Source organism: Artibeus jamaicensis, unplaced genomic scaffold (genome assembly GCF_021234435.1).
Source record: "Artibeus jamaicensis isolate MK-2021 breed Jamaican fruit bat unplaced genomic scaffold, CSHL_Jam_final contig_464, whole genome shotgun sequence".
Classification (NCBI taxonomy): Eukaryota; Metazoa; Chordata; class Mammalia; order Chiroptera; family Phyllostomidae; genus Artibeus; species Artibeus jamaicensis.
Genome location: NW_026521842.1, coordinates 14,076,974 through 14,098,631, shown reverse-complemented (window position 1 = coordinate 14,098,631; position 21,658 = coordinate 14,076,974). Strand labels below are relative to the sequence as shown.

The 21,658-nt window shown below is 52.2% G+C and overlaps 1 protein-coding gene across 6 annotated transcripts in view; it reads right to left on the bottom strand.

The window, feature by feature from the left end:
- Positions 1-475: 475 nt before the first annotated feature.
- Positions 476-21,658, bottom strand: part of IL34 (interleukin 34) — a 58,953-nt gene continuing 37,770 nt past the window's right edge. For 5 of the 6 annotated variants that reach the window (XM_053666589.1, XM_053666592.1, XM_053666591.1 and 2 more), the window contains exons 2-7: positions 8,825-9,233; positions 4,096-4,229; positions 3,210-3,287; positions 2,760-2,921; positions 1,315-1,450; positions 476-1,117 (exon numbers count right to left, since the gene is read on the bottom strand). In XM_053666589.1, the coding sequence (XP_053522564.1) occupies positions 1,023-1,117; positions 1,315-1,450; positions 2,760-2,921; positions 3,210-3,287; positions 4,096-4,229; positions 8,825-8,852 (633 nt within the window). In that variant the 5' untranslated portion in view covers positions 8,853-9,233 and the 3' untranslated portion in view covers positions 476-1,022. The remainder of the gene's footprint in view (positions 1,118-1,314; positions 1,451-2,759; positions 2,922-3,209; positions 3,288-4,095; positions 4,230-8,824; positions 9,234-21,658) is intronic. The other variant, XM_037154161.2, reaches the window with a different exon arrangement.

The window sequence follows — 21,658 nt, the reverse complement described above, 5'->3', positions numbered from 1 at the left end:
CCTGCACTTGGCCCCTCTCACTGGAGCCCAGCCTGGGGGTGGGGCTCCTTGGGGCCCTGGGCCCCGTGTAGCAGGGGCGGCGAGAGTGGCTGCGTCTTGTGCCAGGACCTACACCTGTAAGGCTTTGGGTCCTTCCCCGCTGGCGGCCGTCTTGGAGCAGCCAGTTGGATAGAGGGAGGGAGGGAGGGAGACCAGGAGGCACTGCAGTCGGGGTGGGGGGTATCCCCACACCCCTGTTCCTGGGACCTCACGAGCCAGGGCAGGGATAGAGGAATTCTGTCTCTCAAATGCCCACCACTCCGGCCCCCTGGCCAGGCTCTGTCCATCCCACGTCAGAACCCTCAGCCCCAGGTCCGGCCCGCCCATCCCTTGTCCCACGGGTGGCACCTGGTGGGCTGGAGCAGGACGGAGAGGGGGCGAGGGGCTCCCAGCCCCTCCAGGTTCACACTTGCCGATGAAAAGCAAAACAATCCAAAACGAAATAAAGCGGGTGTTTAATAGAAAAAATAAACTGGAAGAGCACCCACGCCACTGTGGCAAGATACGGCGCTTGTCTCTGCCTTCTCCCCGGCCCGACTGCGCCTGCCCTCCACACCCACCTGCCCGCCTGGCAGGCTCTCACCTCCGCGGCCAACCGGACTTCAGGTCGGGGAGGCAGCCCGGCCGGTGCCCGGAGGGGCCGTGGCCTCTGTCTTGTCCACCTCCAGGTGTCCCCAAGCCCTCACCACTCCAGGTGAGAGCATGTGAGGTATGGAAGGTGGAGAGCAGATTCCCCCCAGAGGAAAGACACCTGTCCTGGGGTTCCTCCCCCAAGGGGGGTTCCCCACCCCCACCCCCACCCAGCGACATCGCGGCCCAGTGGAACTGGGAGCTCCTCGGCGCGCCCCACCCAAGTCACCGCCCGTACAGGCCTGGGGGCGGGAGGTCTCCGTGCCCTCGGCAGTTTCGGTGAGCCGGCTGTGCCAGCCGGGGATTCGGGGAGTGAGGCAGCGAGGCAGGCGCTGCCGCGGGAGGAGGGCTGGCTAGGTGGCCACACACGGCGACAAGGGCTCTGGGCCGCGGCGCTGCGCGCTCGGCACCTCGCAGTCCCGCCAGTTCAGGACAGAGCTGTGTTTACCTGCGGGGAAGGAAAAGGAAAACCGCAGGAGCAGTCGGCACCCGCCGCGTCCCAGTGCCCATGGCGCGTCTCAGCTCCTGGGAGGGAGCGGACGGCCGCCCAGCAGGATGCCCGCTCGGCCGCTGCAGGGGCGGCGGCCCCGCCCGGCCCTGGCCCCGCCCCGGCCCGGCCCGCCTGGCCCCGCCCCGGCTCCTCACAGCAAGAGCAGTACAGCAGGTCCAGCACGCGGAAGCAGTTGTCCAGCAGGGCTTTGGGCCGCACCAGCTTCTGGCTCAGCCCCGGGGCGCTCAGGAGGGACAGCACGGCTTCCACCCTGGGGCTGACCTCCACGTCCTGGAAGGGAGGAAAGCGAGAGGGCCACAGGCCGGTGAGGAGCCAGGGCCGCGTGCCAGGGCATCTGGGGGGCTGTCGCCCCTGACGCCGTGCAAACCACAGAGAGAAGACAAGACTTCCTGGGACCAGGAGGCCCGGGAGCAGTTTCTCTCCTTCTTCCTCCAGGTGCCAAGTTTCCTGGGGGTGAGGGGAGGGTACCCCTTAATGTCTCTCATACAAGCACAATACAGACATAATCTTCCCTTTTCTCATCACTGGAAAAATGACTCCCCGGCCCAGGGGCAAAGAGCCACTAAAGAAACTGGTGGGGCCCTGGCTGGTGTGGCTCAGTGGACTAAGCACGGGCCTGCAGACCCAAAGGGTCGTGGGTTCGATGCCCAGTCAGGGCACATGCCTGGGTTGTGGGCCAGATTCCCAGTAGGGGGCACACCAGAGGCAACCACACATTGATGTTCCTTTCCCTCTCTCTCTCCCTTCCCTTCTCTCTAAAAATAAATAAAATCTTTAAAAAAATTTTTAAGAAGTTATGAAAAAAAGAAATCACTGGGACGCCAGCTCCTGCCAGAATTTTGAGAGCCCCTACAGAGCTCCAGGCAGCTGCAGCGGTTGCTGGCCCCTAAGCCAGGGCTCACGAGAAGCTCCCACTGGCTGCTGGGCGCTGTGGCTGGGGAGCGGGTGGGCACCACATTCCCGAGGAGGGCCGGGGTAGTGGGGGGAGCAAGGCAGCGTGGAGGTGCATGGAGCGGCCCCACATCGCCTGCGCGGCACACACTCACCCAGTCACCTTACTCTCCGGGCTTTGGGGGGACATGCCCAGAGGCCTCAGCCCAGCCCTGCTGAGCAGGAACCTCTTTATTATGCTTATTATTGCTAGTGATACTTGAGTCCATAGTTTACACTAAGTTTTACTCTGTTGTACGGTTCTGTGGGCTTTGGCAAATGCATGATGTCACGCAGCCACCTTTACACACAGGCAGAAGCATTTTATCGCTCTGAACACTCCCTGCTTCCACCTTCCCATCCCTCCTCCCTGAAGGAATCTCATTTCTTAGGTGCAGAAACAAAGTCACAGGCACCATGGACTCGCCTGAGACAGAGCCTGGACCGGGGCCTCAGGCACATCTCCTGCCACACCCCCCCCACCACCACTGGTCGTCACTGACTGTCTCCTCCTCTCTCCCATTTCTCCCATACCCTTCAGGACACGCCCGACCTTTGGAGGTGTGCCAGCCCTTGGCCGGCACCCCCCAGCCACACGCTCACCCATGCACATGCACACACCGCCCGCCCACACCTCTGCCCAGCTCACCCTGAGGCCTTGCTGGACATTCACCAGCAGTGTGTGTACATCCTGCAGGTACTTCCAGGACGGGTGGTGTTCGAGCAGCACCTTCTGCACAGCCTCAGTGGCACTGAGACTCACCCAGACCCACAGGTAGCGCAGCTCCTGCTGGCTCACCTGGGCCCGCTGCTGTAGGGACAGAAGAAACAGTGGAACCCCTAGATGTGGGCCTCTGGCCTTCCCCCCACACACACACACTGCTCTAATGCCCACCCAACTGGCCCCTGCACAGGGAGCCAACCACAGGTGTCCACCGGGCACCGAGGACAGCCTCAGGCTGGGGCCAAGGGTGAACCCACTTGAGGGGCCCGGAAAAGCCACTGACAACAGGACCCACTGAGCCAACTTGGGTCTCGGGAGAGGTCCGGAGATGTCCTGGGGGACAGGGGATGTCCCAGCCCAGGAGGGGATTCTCACCAGCCTGGTGACGTTGGCCACTCTGAGCACCCCCTGGTAAGGCACGCTGACCTGGTAGTTGACGGGGAAGAAGTGTTTCTGGGCAGTGAAGAACAAACCATGAGATCAGGGTCAGAAAGGACTCCAGCAGGCCTCCCAGCCCCCGCCCCCACCCCCGCACGCAGATGATTTGCTGTAGGAGGGGCCCTGGGCAGCCCCTGTTCTGGCAGAGGTGGCCCTTCAGAGAGAGGAAAATTGTCTTTCCTCCAGGGCACAGGCAAGGATGAAACAAAACACCTCGTTGCTGTTCAGGCCGAAGTTTCAGCCAGGAAACAGTACGAGGGACTTACTACCCCAGGAGAAATGGGCTCTGTGGGCATGGCGGGGGGGGGGGGGGGGGGGGGGGACGGAAGCAGCCCTCTAAAACGTGTAATGGTGCCGGCTGCACGACTCTGCAAGTGCACTGGAAACCACTGCGTGCCCCTCTACATGAGCCAATCGTGTGGTGTGTGAGTATCTCAATAAAGCCGTTTTCAGAAAAGACATACACAGCCACGCCACCTAGGTTCATCCACCCTACAAAAAGAACCTGCGTTCCAATTCCAGGTCCTTATGTCCCCACTAATAATAGTAAGTGTCTGGAGTTCGCCCAAGCTGTCCTGGAGTCCATTCCTGAAACACAGGGTGAGTGCCACAAGGAGGTGGGACCGAAGGCCAGCCCTAGGAGGAGGGATGGAGGCCCCAGGGGCAGCTGGCGGAATGGAGAAGGGGCAGTGCGTGCAGACCGGTGACCAGGACCGCAGGGGGTGCTTGGCAGAGAAAGGGAGACCCAGAGGCCACGGAGCCTCCGAACAAGCACAGGTCCCAGGGGACTGGGGTGGGGGTGCGGAGAGTGCAGGGTGGTTACCATATACTGCAGGCGGTTCTTGTACTGCAGCTTTTCCCGCAGGAAGCCGGTGAAGGCACACTCCTTGCTCTGGGTCTCCGGCCACACCTCCAGACTCTGGTTCCCCAAGGCCACGCCAAGGAGGATCCCAAGATCTGTGGACCGTGCCCAAAAGGAACACCTGAGCAACCTGCACGGTTCCCAGTCCCCACCCCAGTCCCCAGGAGAGAGATGGGAGGGGCCAGGGCCTAGAGCCCCCCAGGGGCCTTCCACCAGGGGGCTGCTTCCTCCGGTCTGGGCTCCAGGACTGCAAAGCCATCCAGCCTGTCCACTCCCCGCCAGCAGCCACCGCCCAGGGTTAATCTCACCTCCTTCCCACTTGCACCGCAGGAGGCAGGCACTGCCTCCCTTGAGGCCACCGCAGCCCCTCCTGCAGGGTTGACATGTTCTCAAAGCCTGCTGCTTTCATTTTCCATCTCAGGATTCAAAAGTTGTGGATTCTAGTTCCAACTCTAGAAATGGCTTTTGGGTGACTGGAGTAGTTTTCTTCCCTTCTCTGACTTTGGCATCTGTTTTACTTAACGCAACAGTGAGTGTGTAGTAGTCTTTCTGGTTTGTTCGTTCTAGGATGCTTAGCAAATTTTGCTCAGGCAGTTTCTCACTCCGCTCCCTGCCAGCGGAAGAGCTGTAGCCCTCTGAACGTTACCAGCCTTTACCACTGGAGGTCGCTGTGATCTCAAAAATAGTCTGTGTGGTTTCCCCGTAACTGAACAGACAAAAAACTAAGAGAATTTGAAAAAATATGAACAAGGGTTATGTCAACCAGAGCAGAAAGAACAAACTGTAAATGGACAAGAGACGACTCCCTCAAAATCAACCTCACTAAAAAAGATCAAACAATTCACATTATAACAATCAGGTGCCATATTTCATCTATCAAAATGGAAAGTGGTCTTGTTTGTTTGCTTAATTTTATTTAATTTTAGTTGCATTCTATGCTGGCAAAAGTAGTGAGGCAGATGCTCTCCTCCTGAAAAGCAAGTTGGCAACTTTTGTTTTAATTGGTGGAATAATGTCCACACCCTTTGACCCATTAAATTCATTTCTAGGAAAGGGAAACCCGAGGGAAAACAAAAAAGAGAGACATGACCAAAAGATTTATGGACAAGGCCATTTCCCAACACTGAAAACCTGTGAATGGCCTGACTGGTCGGTAACAGTGAATGCAGCCAGTGGGAAGTCACGCTGCCCAAGAAGAACACTTGATGACATGTTTACGTGATAAGGGAAATACTGAGGATACACTTAGGGAAACTCATTTAAAATGCCTGGCTCAACACTGCATATCTGGGTGTACGATTCCAGTGTGACTAGAATTCCGTTCCGTGTGTGTGTGTGTGTGCGTGTGTGTGTGTGTGTGCATAAAAAGTGTGGTAGAAGAACCCTACCAAATCTCTGCAGGACATCTTCATGTTTTTATATTTTGTAGGATATATTTTCTGTTCTCCCATCAATATCTAATATTATTAGAATCAAAGGCAATTTTGGGGGTTCTTTCCTTTTTCCCAAGTCAGCCAGGTAGGTTGAGTTGTCTCCTGGACCCAGCCCCGGGTATGGGTAGAAATTACGGACTTTCCCCACTCGCTCCCTGGCCCACAGGAGGCTTTGGTTCTGAAACCCTCGCAACCTGGGCCTGCTCCCCATCACTTCCTCGGGTCCTTCTCAGTCCCTCAGCCAGGCCTGGGCCCCTGCCAGGAGCACCCTCAGGTCTACTCAAACCCTGTGCCCCAGAAGGGCTGCAGACCCCCAGACCTTCCTCTCCCAGAACTCACAACCACATGTTTTGCAAGGTTGCAGGTTTGCAACCCATCTTACACTCCCCCCATCCCTACCCTGCCCCACTCTCTTCCCAAGTGCTCATGCCAGTATTTGGACAAAGGAACAGATAAACACCAACCAAACCAACTTGCTTTCTGTCTCGTCTCTTAAGTCATTAACCCTCTCAGCTTGGCACCCCTGCAGGTCAAGAGCATTTGTGCCTGAGAGTCTCTGCTCACACTTGGCCCTGCCCTGGGCACCCACTCACACTGCAGGCCTCTTCCGAGGTCTCACCCACCGAGACTCTGCCCTCCCAGGGGTCTGCCCTGCCGACGCCAGCCCCTGCCAAGCCCTGTCTCTAACGCCATCTGTCCAATTCACTCATCGTCGCCAGCCCCGAGTGTGTGAACACACGATGTGGTGACCAACCCCTGGGGCTCGTGTACTGAGCACTTCCGGGGCTGCACCTCCAGCAGCAGCCTCTGAATCTCCTGGAGAGCAGGCAGCACCCCGCTCCAAGGCACCCTTAGGTCAGGGGTGGGGCCAGAGAACACGCATTTCTAACGAAGGCCCAGGTGCTGCTGCCACTCACACTCTGAGGACCTCTGAGCTAGAGCAGCAGTTGCAAACTGTGTCCCAAAGGCCACGTCAGGTTCACAGAGACTTCACATAAAAACCTGAATTGCCATCTTTCGTTAAAAATTAGCCTCCATCCACACTTGGTCCTCTTTCTCACGTGCAGTCCCCATGGGCTGCCCCCTCCACCACCAAGTCCTGTCCAGCATCTGTGTCCTGGTCCGGAGCCCTCGGGGCCGGCATGGGCTCACAGCCGGGACCAAGCCTGGCATCCGTGGGCTGTACCCGGTACCCTGTTCACAGACGACCTGCCTTCCTCCGACAGACTTCCCCCAAGTCTGCTGTCTATTTCCAATTTTAAGCTGCTTTTCCATTGCCTCCGCCCTGAGAAACAGGCCAGCACGCAGGTGGCCAGGCAGGGACACCACCACTGAAGCCACACGACCACTCCACGGCACTGGAGCCCACAGCCGGGGCGGCCCTGACCCTCCTGAGACAGGAGACCTGAAAGTCCGAGGAGGAGGCTGAAGGAAGGGCGACACGTGGGAGGAGCCCCCCATGGCTCCTCGCTGTGGGGGGCCGCACCTGTCCCAGAGGCCACTCTTTGTGTAGGGATAGAGGGGCCTGTCCACCCCCACGTGTGGGGTGTAAATAGCACCCCTCAAAAACATTCTTGTTTGCCCAGAACCTCAGATGTGGCCTTATTTGAAAACAAACTTTGCAGATATAACGAAGGCCCATGCAAAATCCAACAACTGGCACCCCCATCAGAGAGGACGTGAGACAAACGGAGGGGAAGACCACATGAAGACACTGAGGACGTGGGCAGAGGTTGGAGTGATGCTGCCACAAGCCACAGAATCGCTGGAGCCACCAGAGGTGGAAAGAGGCAGGAAGCCCCCCACCCCCAGAGCCTTCAGAGGGACCATGGCCCCACCAGCACCTGGGCTTCAACTCCTGGCCTCCGGTGCTGGGACAGATTGAATTTATGCTGTCTGAAGCCTGCAAGTTTGTGGCAGGTTGCTATGGCAGCCAGCCCTTCCCTAGCACCCCAGCCTCTCCGCAGGCCCCTGGTCTGCAGCCCACGCTGTCTCTCACTCCACAGGCAATCCTGGCCACGTCCTTCCTGCAGCCCGCCTCCACGAGCTTCGGCCCCCTCACCACGCCCTCTCACCCTCATTACCTCCTGTCCAGAAGGTTGCAACCACCTCTCCTGCACGCACCACAGGACTGACCTTCTGAAAGCAGAATCTGTCTCAGTCACAGCCCCTCCCCCAGACCAGATCAGGAAACATCCAGATGCCCCTGTTATCACAGGAACCAGCTCTCCGGCTTGGCCTCTTGCTGGTCCCTCTACCTGGAACACCGTCCTCACCTCAGGACCTCTCTACCTGAGTGAACACTGCCCACCTTCGAGACCACTTCAAGTGGCATCTCACCCATGCTGCTCCTCATGACCTGGAAACTTCCAGAACACTGGGTCTCTGTCCTTCCACTGTTCTAAATGTTCTGACCCTTTGCAAGATCCTTCCACAAAGCCCAGGTGGGACCAACTCCTCTGCAAATTCCTCCAAGGACCCAGTCCTGACCTCGCCCATTCATCCCGGAGTTCCCGGGGCCTGGCTCTGGGCCAGGCTCTAGAACATGAGGCCGAGGCATCCAGGCCCTTGCGCCAGGGTGGTCACTGCCCAGTGGGTGCAAGGGAGGCACCAGGAACAGGTGCTGGATTTGATTCAATGGATCTGGGTCTCGGACTCGAAGGGATCTCGGTCTGGCCTCCCACCAGCAGGCTTGAGAGGCTTCTAGGTCCCTTCTTTTTCTGACCTCATTTCAACTTATTTTTCTTTTCCCCAGGAAACTGTTCTCTCACTGCCTTTGGGTTTTATTCTTTACGGAAGACAGGGCAGAGGAAACAGGCTGCCTTCCCCGTGCACCTGGCTGCACGTCTCCTGCATTCCGGGGGCCCAGACACTTCCACAGCCCCCACCGCCTGCCGGCCACACCCAGGGAGGCAGAAACCCTCTCTCTGTCCCCCCTGCCTCACCACACTCCAGAGCACCCGTGAGTCTGGGAGGGCAGAGCTGCCGCCAACCCCCAGTGCCTGCCCCGTCCCCAGGACCACCCACTGACTGCACCCACCTAGCCTACGACTCTCACCCCCCACACCTGCCTGACCTGGGTCAGCAGGAGACAGGGCGGAGGGCAGGCGTGGGAGTCCCCGAGGGACCCTGCCCTGAGCTGGGAAGCATCTCAACTTCTCACGGCAAGAATGGCCCAGTTGCCATGGTTACGGCAGAGCTCGGCTGTGGGCCGAGGCCTCCCCAGGGCGGTCCCCACGGACCCCCCCAGTACTCACAGTGGAGCCAGGCGAATCCCTGGGGCATGGTGGTGCTCAGGGTCCCCCAGAGAGCAGAGGCAGTGTCCCCAGCGGTGTGTCTATCCACAGAGGCACAAGTGCAGCCTACATGGCCCCGGGTCAGCACAGGTGGCCTAAAGTAGAAGGGCTGGCCACGGAGGATGGCCTGGCAGGGGGACGCAGGTGCTCCTGGGGCAGCACCACCCTTATCTGCCCGGCAGTGCGGAGGGCAGCCGACGGGAGACAGCTGAGAGCTCCATGGCAGCTGAGACCTGGTCTGGGACAGCGGCCTCAGGGTCTTCCCTCCCGAGCAGGAGGAGAGAGTCCCCGGCAGGCCCCTCGGAATCTGAGGCTGGATTGTGCTTTCTGTGATTTCCCGGTCTGCAGCTGCTCAGTGTGAAATCTGGCTCTGGAAAGAGAAAGGAGGAGAGAAACCAATTATGTAAGAGCAGTGCTGCCACTCAGCCATCAGCTGCGGGCCTGTGCACGCTGCACCCTCCGCCTGGCCGGCCTGGGGAAGGCCTAGGCGCCCGGCCCGGCCCTGCCCTGGCGGCTGCCCACTCGGGGACCCAAGCTTGCACACAAGAAACAGCTTCCGCATACCCAAAGGGCAGCACCGGCCCGGGAGTGAGTTATGAGGACACTGGGTGGCAGCCTGAACAAAAGCAGGACCACGGAATGAATGGGCCACGTGGGTTAGAGCAAGGGAGCTTCCTGAAGGTGAGACAGAAGGTCAAGAATCTGAACAACTCAGGCTGCAGGGAGGTCAGAAATGCAAATGATGCACCCCCCACTCACCTTCAGGCTCAGTCCCATCCTCCTACTACCCTGAATTTGCGTCCCTTCTTAAGAGGGTGACCAGTTAAATTTTAATTTCAGATAAACAACACATTTTTAGTATAATTATGTCATGAATACTTTTAAAATATAAATTATATTTTATTTTTATGCTATTATAGTTGTCCCCATTTTCCCCCTTTGCCCACCTCCACCCAGACCCCCCACTCTCCCAGGCTATGCCCACACCGTTGTCCATGCCCATGAGTCATATGCGTGTATATTCTTTGGCTACTACATTCCCTTGCTGTACTTTACAACCCCATGTCTATTCTGTAACTATCTGTTTATACTTCTTAATCCCTTTACTTTTTTACCCACTCCCCTGGTCCCCTCCTATCTGGCAACCATCAAAGGGTTCTCTGTATCTACGATTCCATTGTTGTTCTGCTTGTTCATTTAGTTTTTAGATTCAAATACTGATAGATATGTATTTATTGCCACTTTATTGTTCATGTTTTTTATCTTCCTCTTAAAGAAGATCCTTTAACATTTCATATCATACCAGTTTGGTGGTGATGAACTTAGCTTTAGCTTTTTCTTGTTTGGGAAGCTCTTTATCTGCCCTTGCATTCTAAATGACAGCTTTGCTGGGTACAGTAATCTTGGTTGTAGGTCCCTGCTTTTCATCACTTTGAATATTCCTTGCCAATTTCTTCTACCCTGCAGTTTCTTTTGATAAATCAGCTGACAGTCTTATGAGAACTCCCCTGTAGGTAACTAACTGCTTTTCTTTTGCTGTTTTTAAGATTCCATCTTTGTCTTTAACATTTGGCATCTTAATTATGATGTGTCTTGGTGTGGGCCTCTTTGGGTTTATCTTGTTTGGGACTCTCTGCATTTTCTGGACTTTTATGTCTAGTTCCTTCGCCAAGTTGGGGAAGTTTTTGTCATTATTTCTATAAATAGGTTTCTGATTTCTTGCTTTCTCTCCCTCCTTCTGGAACCCCCAGGATGTAAAGGCTGGTATGCTTGAAGTTGTCCCTGAGACTTCTTACACTATCCTCACTCTTTTGGATTTTTTTTCTTCTTCTTGTTGGATTGGGTTTTGTTATTATTATTGTTGTTGTTGTTGTTATTGTTTGCTTCTTTATATTCTAAATCACTGATTAGATTTTTGGCTTTATCCACTCTACTGTCAATTCCTGTAGCAGGTATGTCCAACCCAGAGCCCGCAGACTGCATGCAGCCTGGGATGGCTATAAATGTGGCCCAACACAAAATCATAAATTTACTTAAAACATTACAAGATTTTTTTGTGATTAAACATTGCAATGTATTTAATTTGTGGACCAAGACAACTCCTCTTCGTTCATTGTGGCCCAGAGACTCCAAAAGGCTGGACATCCCTGCCTGCAAATCGTTCTTCATTTTGGGAAGTATGTCCTTCATTTCTGACTAGTTCTTTTTTATGTTCTTTTTAGTGCTGTTGAAGTTCTGAGTTAATCTGTTCTCCTCCTAAATTCTTTGAACATCCTTATAACCAATTTTTTTAATCTTATTTTAATTGTTGTTCATGTACAGTTTTGTCTTTTACTCCCATCCCAGCCCATTGCCCCCAGCCCTCCCCTCCTCTTTCCCATTTCCACCCCACTCCTAGTTTTTGTCCATGTGTCCTTTATACTTGTTCCTGTAAACCCTTCCCCTTTTCCCCTGAAATTCCCTCCCCTCTCCCCTCTGGTCCCTGTCAGCCTGTTCTCTATTTCAGTGTCTTTAGTTACATTTTGTTTGTTTGTTTGTTTGATTTGTTTGTTTGATTTGTTATTTAGGTTCCTGTTAAAGGTGAGATCATATGGTATTTGTCTTTCACCGCCTGGCTTATTTTGCTTAGCATAATGCTTTCCAGTTCCATCCATGCTGTCACAAAGGGAAGGAGCTCCTTCTTTCTTTCTACTGCATAGAATTTCATTGTGTAAATGTACCACAGTTTTGGGATCTGTTCATTTACACATGGGCACCTAGGTTGCTTCTAACACTTGGCTATTGTAAACTGTGCTGCTATAAACATTGGAGTGCATAGGTTCTTTTGTTTCAGGTTCCTAGGATATAATCCTAGCAGTAGAATTGCTGGGTCGAAAGGCAGATCCATTTTTAGTCTTCTTAGAAAATTCCATATTGTTTTCCATAGTGGTTGTACCAGTCTGCAGTCCCACCAACAGTGCACTAGGGTTCCCTTTTCCCCACAACCTCTCCAACACTTGTTTGTTGCTCTGTTTATGCTGGCCATTCTGACTGGTGTGAAGTGGTATCTCACTGTGGTTTTAGTTTGCATCTCTCTGATGGCTTGTGTTCTGAGCATCCTTTCATATGTCTCTGGGTCCTCTGTATGTCCTCCTTGGAGAAGTGTCTATTCAAGTCCTTTGCCCATTTTTTAATTGGGTTGCTTGTCTTCTTAGAGTGGAGTTGTATAAGTTCTTGATATATTTTGGAGATTAAACCCTTGTTTGAGGTAATAACCAGTTTTGAACTCCTCATCTAGTAGATTTTTTGTCTCCATTTTGTTTAGTTCTTTTTCTGGAGCTTTTATCTGTTCTTTCATTTGGGCCATGTTCTTTGCCTCCTCATTTTGGCAGCCTCCCTGTGTTTGTTTCTATGTATTAGGTAGAACTGCTATGATTCCCTGTCTTGGTAGTGTGGCCTAATGTAGTAGGTGTCCTGTAGGGTCCAGTGGTACCACTTCCCCTATCACCCAAGCTGGGTACTCGAGGTGCACCCACCATGTGGGCTGAGTACACCCTCCTCTTGTAGTCGAGACTTGGTTGCTGTTGGCAGGTCAATGGAAGGGATTTACCCAGGGTGATCAGATTCAAGGACTGGCTGTGACCACTGACCACCAACCTTTGACCACCATGAAGGATCAGTTATGAAGGGGCCCACTTCACAGAGCAGGACTCACTTCAGCAGGCGTCTGGTGCCCACTGAGTCCACCTCTTGAGTGTGTTGCTTGTGAAGGTGGTTGGGTGGTAGTTTTCTGACCTGGTCTGTAGCTGTCCACAGGGTGCACAGGTTCTGGGACCTCCTGTGAGGTGCAGGCCAAGGTAAGCTACCACCTGTGTTCTGTGTGGGGCCACCTGGCATAAGCTAGAAAGAGATCTGAACTTGGCTGCTACTTGTTCTGGGCTTGGAGGTGCCCAAGCAAGGCCAAGCTGCCGCTAGTGCCAGGCCTGGGGCCACTTAATGAGACCAGATGCTGCTTGTTTGAGAAAATTTAGGAAAATCTAAAGCATGAGCCAAGACAAGTCATTGATGTGGAAAAGCCATGGGAAACAGCTTGGATGGGCCCAAAAATTTGATGGGGTGGAGCCTCAGGGGATCACCAGGGCGGGGCAAACAGTGTGAGCCTGGTTGATGGAGTCTCAGATATGGCGCATGCCTGTCCACTCTGTGGGGGGAGGGCTCAGAAAAGGAACAGTGGCCTCTGTCAGGGCTTCTCTCTGTGAGAAAGCAGTCCCCAGCTCTCACTCTGATGCCAGACACTTCAGTTCCTCCCTGCATGTCTCTGCTACCTTTCAAACTACTGACCCAGCACTGTTCAGAGGAGGTGAGTCCAGGTAAGTCCATGTGCAGGCCCTTTAAGAAGAACTGCCTGGGATTCCAGAAGTTTCTGTCTTCCACGGCCTTAATCCCCATTGGTTTTTATAGCCAAAAGTTATGGGGACTTATCTTCCTGGCACTGGAATCCAAGGCTGGGGTTCTGGAGCAGGGCTGGGACTCCTTGCTCCCAAGATATCCCTCCCGATTTTTATCTGCCACATGTGGGAGTGACCCAGCCCATTCCGCATCTCTGCCCCTCCTGCCAATCTCCATGTGGTTTATTCTTTAATTCCATAGTTGTAGGACTTCCATCAGCTCGATTTCTGGCAGGTCTGAATAATGTTTGTTCTGTAGTTTGGTTGTAATTTTGACGTGGCTGTGTGAGCCATGTTTACCTACCATCTTGAACAGAATGTGAATTCAAGATGAATTCAAGATGCCTGCCACCATCTTGAATGGCAGTTCATTGTGAATACTTTTCAGTGTAAGAATGTCCCAAATCCTACATGGGACATGCTTATACTAAAAAAACTGTTTATCAGCAATTCCAAACTAAATTGGGAGTCCTGTATTTTTATTTGCTAAATTTAGCAACTCTATGATAATAATGAGATAGCTCTTTCTGAGTGCTCAGTACATACTAGGTCTAGGATTACCCTCACAACAATCTTATGAGGCCAAAAAACAAACAAACAAAAAATCTCATTTTATCGATGAAGTCAGGGCCCAGAAAAGTTAAAACACTTGTCTAAGGTCACACAACTTCAAAGAAGTGCAGAAAGAATTCCAACCAGGCCAGCTGGTGGCCACTCCTACAAGGCGACGCCCACATGCATTAGGAAGCCCTTCCCAGGTGGGCACTGAGCTTGGTGCTCTCATACGCTCACCTCATCTCTCTCTCTCATCTCAGCCCTGATGGCACTCTCAGATGGTCCTCAGTCTCTCTCTGGGGACTTTGTGAGGTACTGGCCATTGTCCCCATTTTGCAGATGAGGAAACTGAGACTCTGAGAGGCTGAGCTGGCCAGCAACAGAGCCAGGTCTGAAATTCAGTCTCTGACGCAGCTCTGTTCCAGGCCCTTGTCCTCTCTCTCGGTTTCCCCTCCGGTTGGGGAAATGGCCACAGGCTGACGGGGGTCTTCTCCTCTGTGGCAGTCATCCCTACGGAGTGTGCCAGGGGTGCTGGTCCTTGCCCTCAGCTTCCCAGCAGGCAGGCAGGGACTCACACGAAGAACACAAGGGTGCCCATCACCCTTTGTGTGAAGTCACCTCTGGGTCTCAATTCGTCTTCTGAGTCCCAGCTATCACAGTATCACCATGGACACTAACCTACTGAAACCTCTGGTTGTCATTAGTTGAATATTTTTAGTTCATTGAAGTATAATTTACAGACAGAAAACTTTACCTGTTTTAGTGTACAATTCTATGAGTTTCGACAAATTCACAGAGGTGTATAACCACCACAATCATCAAGACATAAACCATTTCCATCCACCCAGAAAACTGCACCCAGCCAGCTGCTGTCCAGCAGCTCCGCCTCTTCCAGGCTGCGGGGAACCGCGCTCACAGCGGGCAGCCTTTCGGGTCCGGCTCCTCTCCCCCGGCATGCTGCGTGTCTCCGTGGTTTTGTTCTCTTTCCTGTCTGAGAAGTATTCCATTGTACAGCCGAATCACTGTTTGTTTGTCTATCCCCCAGTTGAAGAGCATCTGAGTTGTTTCCAGTTTTTGATAATTATGAATGAAACCCTTTAATCCTCTGCATACAGGTTTTGATGGGGGTGGAAGTTTCCACTTCTCTCGGCCAGTCTGTAACTTGAATGGTGCTCCACTGCCCTTCAGAGCATCTGAGCTCTGCGTGCTGACCATGGGGTCCAGGCCTGGGCCTCCTGTCCTGTCCTCCTCTACTCCCACAGGCCGCATCCCTCAGCCCAGACCTCACCAACCACATGCACACATCGGGCTCTGTGCCCCATCCAGACCCCACAAAACTCTTAGCAGCCTCCTCAAACAGAAATCGTCCAGAAAGGCCCCTGTGCTGAACCCCACCCTGACCACAAATCCTGGACCACGAGACCCTGCTGGAGAAGTTGAGAGACAGAGAAATGGGGTCATGGTCAAGACTTCATGCCACACCACATAGTCCAGAACCTGGGCTCCAGCAGTGGTCACACCCACTCTTTGAGACCCACCAAAACAGGGTTGGGGTGGGGCGGGGCAGGGGGAGGAGAGTGTGGACGTTAAGGAGGACACAAAGAGGAAGTGACCTAATGACATAGGGGCCAGAGCCCAGGGGGAAAGAGCACAAAGGAAACTGGGCTACTCACAGGGGCCCTGAAGCAGAGACCCCCTCCAGGCCTGAGAGTGATCTGCCTGAAAGAGTGGCCTCTCCAAGTACAGGCAGGGCCCAGGGTGTGCCTGCCTCTCCCCACATCAGAGAAAGGGAAGAATCTGAGATGTTCCTCCCGCCCCCACTCCTCCGCTGGTGCTTAGAGAGATCATTAGGAAGCCCACGCAGGGAAAAGTTGTGCAAGAAAGTAAAAGCTGGAATATTATTCATCATAGGTCATCCTTGAATAGCACTTTCAAAGTCACAGTCACAAGTAAAAAGTGAACATTAACAGAATCTCATCATTAGGATGCTGGGAGGTCAAGCAGTTGGGGAGGGAGCAGGTGTGTGAGGAAGGAAGCAGGTGACAAGGAGTCAAATCTTCCTGGTGGGCAGCTGACAGACAACACCTCAAATGAGGGAGTAGCAATATGAGCATGGTGTTTAGTAGAGTAAATATATATATATTTGTATTATATATTTGTAAATACATATGTACATATATATAAAACTTTTTTAAAAATGGGAAGTCCTGTGTCTGGGGAACAGAAAAAGAGGATGGAGCAAAGCAGACAGAAAAAGCTGCTATTGTTCATAGCAGCCTCTTATTGAACAATTTGATTCTTTTATTTTTAAAGATTTTATTTTTAGACATAGGGGAAGGGAGGGAGGGAGAGAAACATCAGATGTGGTTGCCTCTTACACGCCCCCTACTGGGGACCTGGCCTGCAACCCAGGCATGTGCCCTGACTGGGAATTGAACTTGTGACCCTCTAGTTCACAGGCCAGTGCTCAATCCATTGAGCTACACCAGGCAGGGCCAATTTGATTCTTTAATTCAGGTACAGGTATAACTTTGATTTTAAAAAATAAAACTAAACTTTTAAAAATGCATTTCTTGCTGAAAGTGCATTGCCACGTTCATCCAGGTCGGGCAGCGGGGGTCTGCTCCCCCTAGGACCTTCGCTGCTCCCTCCATGGCAAATGCACCTGCCTGAAACCCACAATGGCTCCACCTCCACAGGGAGGGAGCCAGGAACTGAAATGGAGCCCACCAGTTAAATTCCAAAGGCAGCCCAGACCAAAGAAGAAATGCAGGTTTCCATTCAAGACACACACAGCCTAAGTGCCCACTCTATAAGCTGTGGAACAGACCACCCCAACCTACAGTGGCTGAAAACAACCACCATTTCTTATTTCTCAGGAATCTATAGTTTGGCTGGGACTCAGCTGGCCTGGTCCGGCTGGGCTGGGCTGATCTAGCCTGGGCTCACTCACACGGATGGGTTGGCAGAGTGCTGGCTGGTCTAGGGCGCCCCCGCTGGCATGGCTCACCTCCAGCAGGGAAGCCTAGGTTTGCTCTTGTGATAGAGGCAGGATTCTAAGAAAGAGAGCAAATGAGTCAGTGGCTCATTAAGCTCATTAAGGCTGAGGCACAGGACAATCACACCTTCACTTCTACTACATTCCGTTGGCCAAAGCAGATTGGTGGGGGACGACCAGGGGGTAGACTCCAATTCTTGATGAAAATAACTGCAAAATATCATTGCAAAAGGCATGGATGCGGGTGTGCATGTGAAGAATTGAGGCCACTTTTGCAACCAGTCTATTACACCCACACAGAACATTCTTCTCCCCAAGTGGCCAGGCCTGACCTGGGGCCCAGGGGACACAGCGTTGGAGATGAGAAAACAGGGGCTCGCAGGGGAGGGAGCTGGCCCCAGGCCACACACCCAACTTCATCCTCCTCCTGTGAGTCAAGCCACTCTGTCCTCTGAGAATGTGGGGATGGATAATGAGCTGCCACCGAGAGTGAGTCACAGATGTTCTATGCAAGGGGAGGTGGAGGAAAAGCAGAACTGAGTTAAGGCCATGGAAAAAGGGAGACAAACAGAAGCAGAAAGTGGAATGAAGTATTCTAGTTAATTCCATCAGCCCAGGATCTACATTTCTGGGTAACCTTTAACCTACTGCCTCTGTTCTATGAGTGGAAAGAAGATTCTAGAGCTGAGAAACACGAATAACACAGCACCCACACTTGGCTGCCTCTGTGAAATAAGCCTCACTCAGAGAGGTGGGCTGGGTCAGGAGGGCTGGCGCCCTCGACCTGCGTTCAGTCCAAGTCCAGTCTGCACGGGAGTCTCTTTTCTCCATCCTCTGAATCTGGGCTTGGCCACGTGACTTGCCCTAACCTATGGATGTGCCTTGGAGACCGTCTTCTCTTCCCATCTTGAAAACAATTCCTGGCTGGCCTCTGAGGTGCTGCTAAGGATACAAACACTCGAGTGAGGCCTTCCTAGGTTCTGGCCCCAGGCAAGTCAGCCCAGAAGCCCAGGCACTGCACGGAGTCATGAGAGACAGTCAGCGTGCGCTTTAAACCACTGAGTCTGGGACGGGGAGTTTGTCACCCGGAAAAAGCTAAATGGCACAGCACGGGAATGCCTCACCTCTGCTGTGAAGAGCCAGCTCGATTCCAACCCCAGGCCTCTGCTGGGGGTGGTTCGGGACCCGTCTCCTCAGAACGAAGCTCAGTTCCAGGGCAGGAGGTGCCATCACCGCCCTGGGCCCTGGCTGTTGGAAGAGGAGTTTTCTGGAATTCAGTGCTCATCAAGACTTCTTTCCTCTGCCGCACTTAATTTCTTTGTTAAAAAATTTTACTATAGAAAACCTTAAACCCAAACAAGATAGACTAGTATAATGGGCCTCATGCGGCCATTACTCAGTTTTGAAAATTATCAGTACTCTGTCATTCCCTTTTCACCCCAGTTTTCTCCCCAGAGTATTTTTTTCAAGATTTTTATTTATTTATTTTTAGAGAGAGGGGAAGGGAGGGAGAAAGAGAGGGACAGAAACATTGATTTGAAAGAGAAACATCAATCAGTTGCCTCTCATACATGCCTCTCAGGGTACAAACTCTCAACCCAGGTATGTGCCCTGACCGGGAATTGAACCGGTGGCCTTTTGGTTTGCAGGAATATGCCCAACCAATGGAGCCACACCAGTCAGGGCTACCTTGAGTATTTTAATGCAAATTTCAGACATGCCACTTTACCAGTATGTAAGAATTTTTTTAATATAATTACACTGCTTTATTACACATTCTCAAATAATTCCTTGTATTATTTAATACAAATTCCATGCTCCATTTTCCCTGGTTGTTTTTTAAATGTCCTTTTTTTAAGTTGCTTTGTGTGAACTGTGGACAAAAGTGGGGCCACGTACTAAACCTGACAAGCTCAGGGGAGGCCTGGACGGCAGCCTTACAAACTCAGAGACTGAAAGTGACCCCACAGGGTGGTCTGAACATAAAAACTCCTAACTCACCGCAGGTCACTCGAGTGTCCTAGGCCTGTGGCTTCCTTGACAAAAGTCAATCCTCATCTTAAGCGAGCCTGTCTATTGTCTTCTCACATCTAGGATGTCACACCTGTGAAATGCCAAAGCAGCGCCCTTTTTCTGGACCCCCCAGGTCACACCTCCCACCAAAGCAGAGGCCACAGAGCCCCTCAGCGTTGTCTGGCTCCTCACATGCCATCTGTATGGGCTGTGTTGGTGGTTAACTGAGGCCAGCAAACGGCGCAAACGAACTATGTGCTTCTTTATTTTGCCTTTGTATCCAGCCCCAGAGGTTTCCCGCCTTTGCTTCCTCCAGCCCCCTCCATCTACCACCAATGGGTTTCATGTAACCCACCCCCCACCCGCCCCGAATGGCTCCTCCTTCGGTTCTAATGCATAAAATAAGCTGCAGATCGGCTTCTCTCCAGAGTTGAGATTTTGCTTCCCAGCAATTTGGCTCAAATAAACTCATAGGAAATTCTCTACAGGTTTGGACATTTCTTACAATAACAGAATCAAGAACCACACAAGGCGGCCCACCTAGTACCCTTGATTGATGTCTTTTACATCTTTTTGCCTTGAAAACAAATTAAGATCTAATTCAATGCCATAAACTTTACCATTTCAAAGTATGCAACTTAGTGGGGCTGTTTTCAGTACATTCACAGAGTTATGCAACCGTCACCACAATCTAATTCCGGAACAGTCTCATCACCCCCAAAATAAACTCTGTATTCATTAGCAGTCACTATTTAGTTCCTCTTCCCCAGCCCCTGGAAACCACTAATCTGCTTTCCATCTCTATGGATTTGCCTATTCTGAACATGACACATAAATGAAGTCATAGGATTTGTGAAGCTTTATGACATCTTATGGCACATTATCCCCTGAATGCCTGTGTCTCACACTCAAATTCACATGCTAAAACCCCTAAGTCCCAGTGTGATGGCGTTTGGCAAAGGGACCATTGGGAGGTAATTAGTGTCAGATGAGGTCATGAGGGTGGGCCCCTTGTGACGAGGTTAGTGCCTTTAAAAAAAAAATGTTTGTCTTTATTTTTCGACAGAGGGGAAGGGAGGAAGAGAGGGAGAGAAACATCAATGTGTGCTTGCCTCTCAAAGTGCCCCCCACTAGGGACCCAGGCCTGAAACGCAAGCATGTGCCCCAACCCTTTGGTTCACGGGCTGGCACTCAATCCACTGAGCCACACCGGCCTGGGAGGATTAGTGCCTCATAAGAGGAGACACCAGAGAGCCTGCTCTCTCCCCCTACACCCACAAAGAGGTCACGTGAGAAAGCACACAGAAAGAAGGCGGCCATCGCAACCCAAGGGGAGACACCACACTAGAAACTGACCATGCTGGCACCCTCATCTTCAACTTCCTACCCCCAGAACTGAAAAAAAATAAACATCTATTATTTAAGCCACCCAGTCTTTGGCATTTTATTATGGCAGCCCTAGCTGATTAAGACATAGCATCCATCAGTACTTCAGTCCTTTTTATTTTAGGGGTCAAAACTTTTTTGTTCTCTTAATTTTTTTTCTTTTTTAATAGAGTTAAATGCTAAAACAAAAATTCACAGGCCGCCTCCCTGTTCATCCACCAGCCCCCTCCCCTGCTGGTGGCCTTCAGGGCTGGCTCTCTTTCCTGCATCTGGCTCTGCACACACAGGGTACCCGACTGAGAAAACAAAACCGCTTGAAGAGCATGGAGACTGGACGGTGGGAGGAGGAGAACTGTGTCCACACTCAAGGTTAAAACGAGCAAGTCTGCATTTTCTGGCCTCTGGACCATTTCCTTTCATTGGCCAAATTAAACAAAGACATTTCCTGGGCCAGGTTCTTCAAAGCTGAGACCCCCAGGACCACCAAAGAATGCCTGGAAGACGGTCGCACTGAAATCGCCCGGATTCGTGCCTCCCCCTCCAGGTCCTGTCCACTGTCACTCGAGTCTTTTTCTTGGGATCAGAGAGGATGGTAATCACTCCTCCTCCTCCTGAGCTTCGCACCCACTGGGTGCCCATCCAGATGGTGCATCAAAGTCCGTTTCTGATCAGGTTTCTTGGTCTCATCCCCGAGGCTTCAATGCCCACCCCCACGGTCTTGTAGTCATCTCTCCTCTTACCCGCCTTCAGTTCCAGCTGTGCAGTTTTTTAGTTCTTGTGTTTGTGTTCACTCCATCTGATACATTTTTTCATAGTTCCCCCCTGCTTCTTCAGACTCTTCAAATTTTTTTATTGTTTAGACAGAGGAGAAGGGAGGGAGAAAGAGAGGGAGTGAAATAGCAATGTGAGAGAGAAACATCGATTGGTTGCCACCCATACATGGTCCAACCGGGGACCAAGCCTGCAGCCCAGGCATGTGCCTGGACTGGGAGTCAAACCAGCGACCTTCTCCTGTGCAGGACGGACGATGCCCAACCAACGGAGCCACACAGGCCAGGCTCCGCCACTACCTTCTGAAAAGACTGCTTCCCCTGCTCCAAAAACCAGTTGACCCCAAAGGCATAAACATACGGATTTCTCTCTGGACTCTCAATTCTATTCCATTGATCTTTATGTCTACCTTATGCCAATATCACACTGTCTTGATTTCTGTAGCTTTGCAGTGTTTTGAATTCTTAAGACTTTTTAATATATAATAATTAACTTTTCCTTTCTGTTGTTGCTGCAGAAACTGGGTCACTTGCTCACAGACTCCCCGTGTTCCGGATTTGGCAGATTACATCACTGGAATGTCATCTAACATATTCATCTCAATGTATCTAATACTCAGGCTGAGAAGCTTCATTAGGCTCAGGT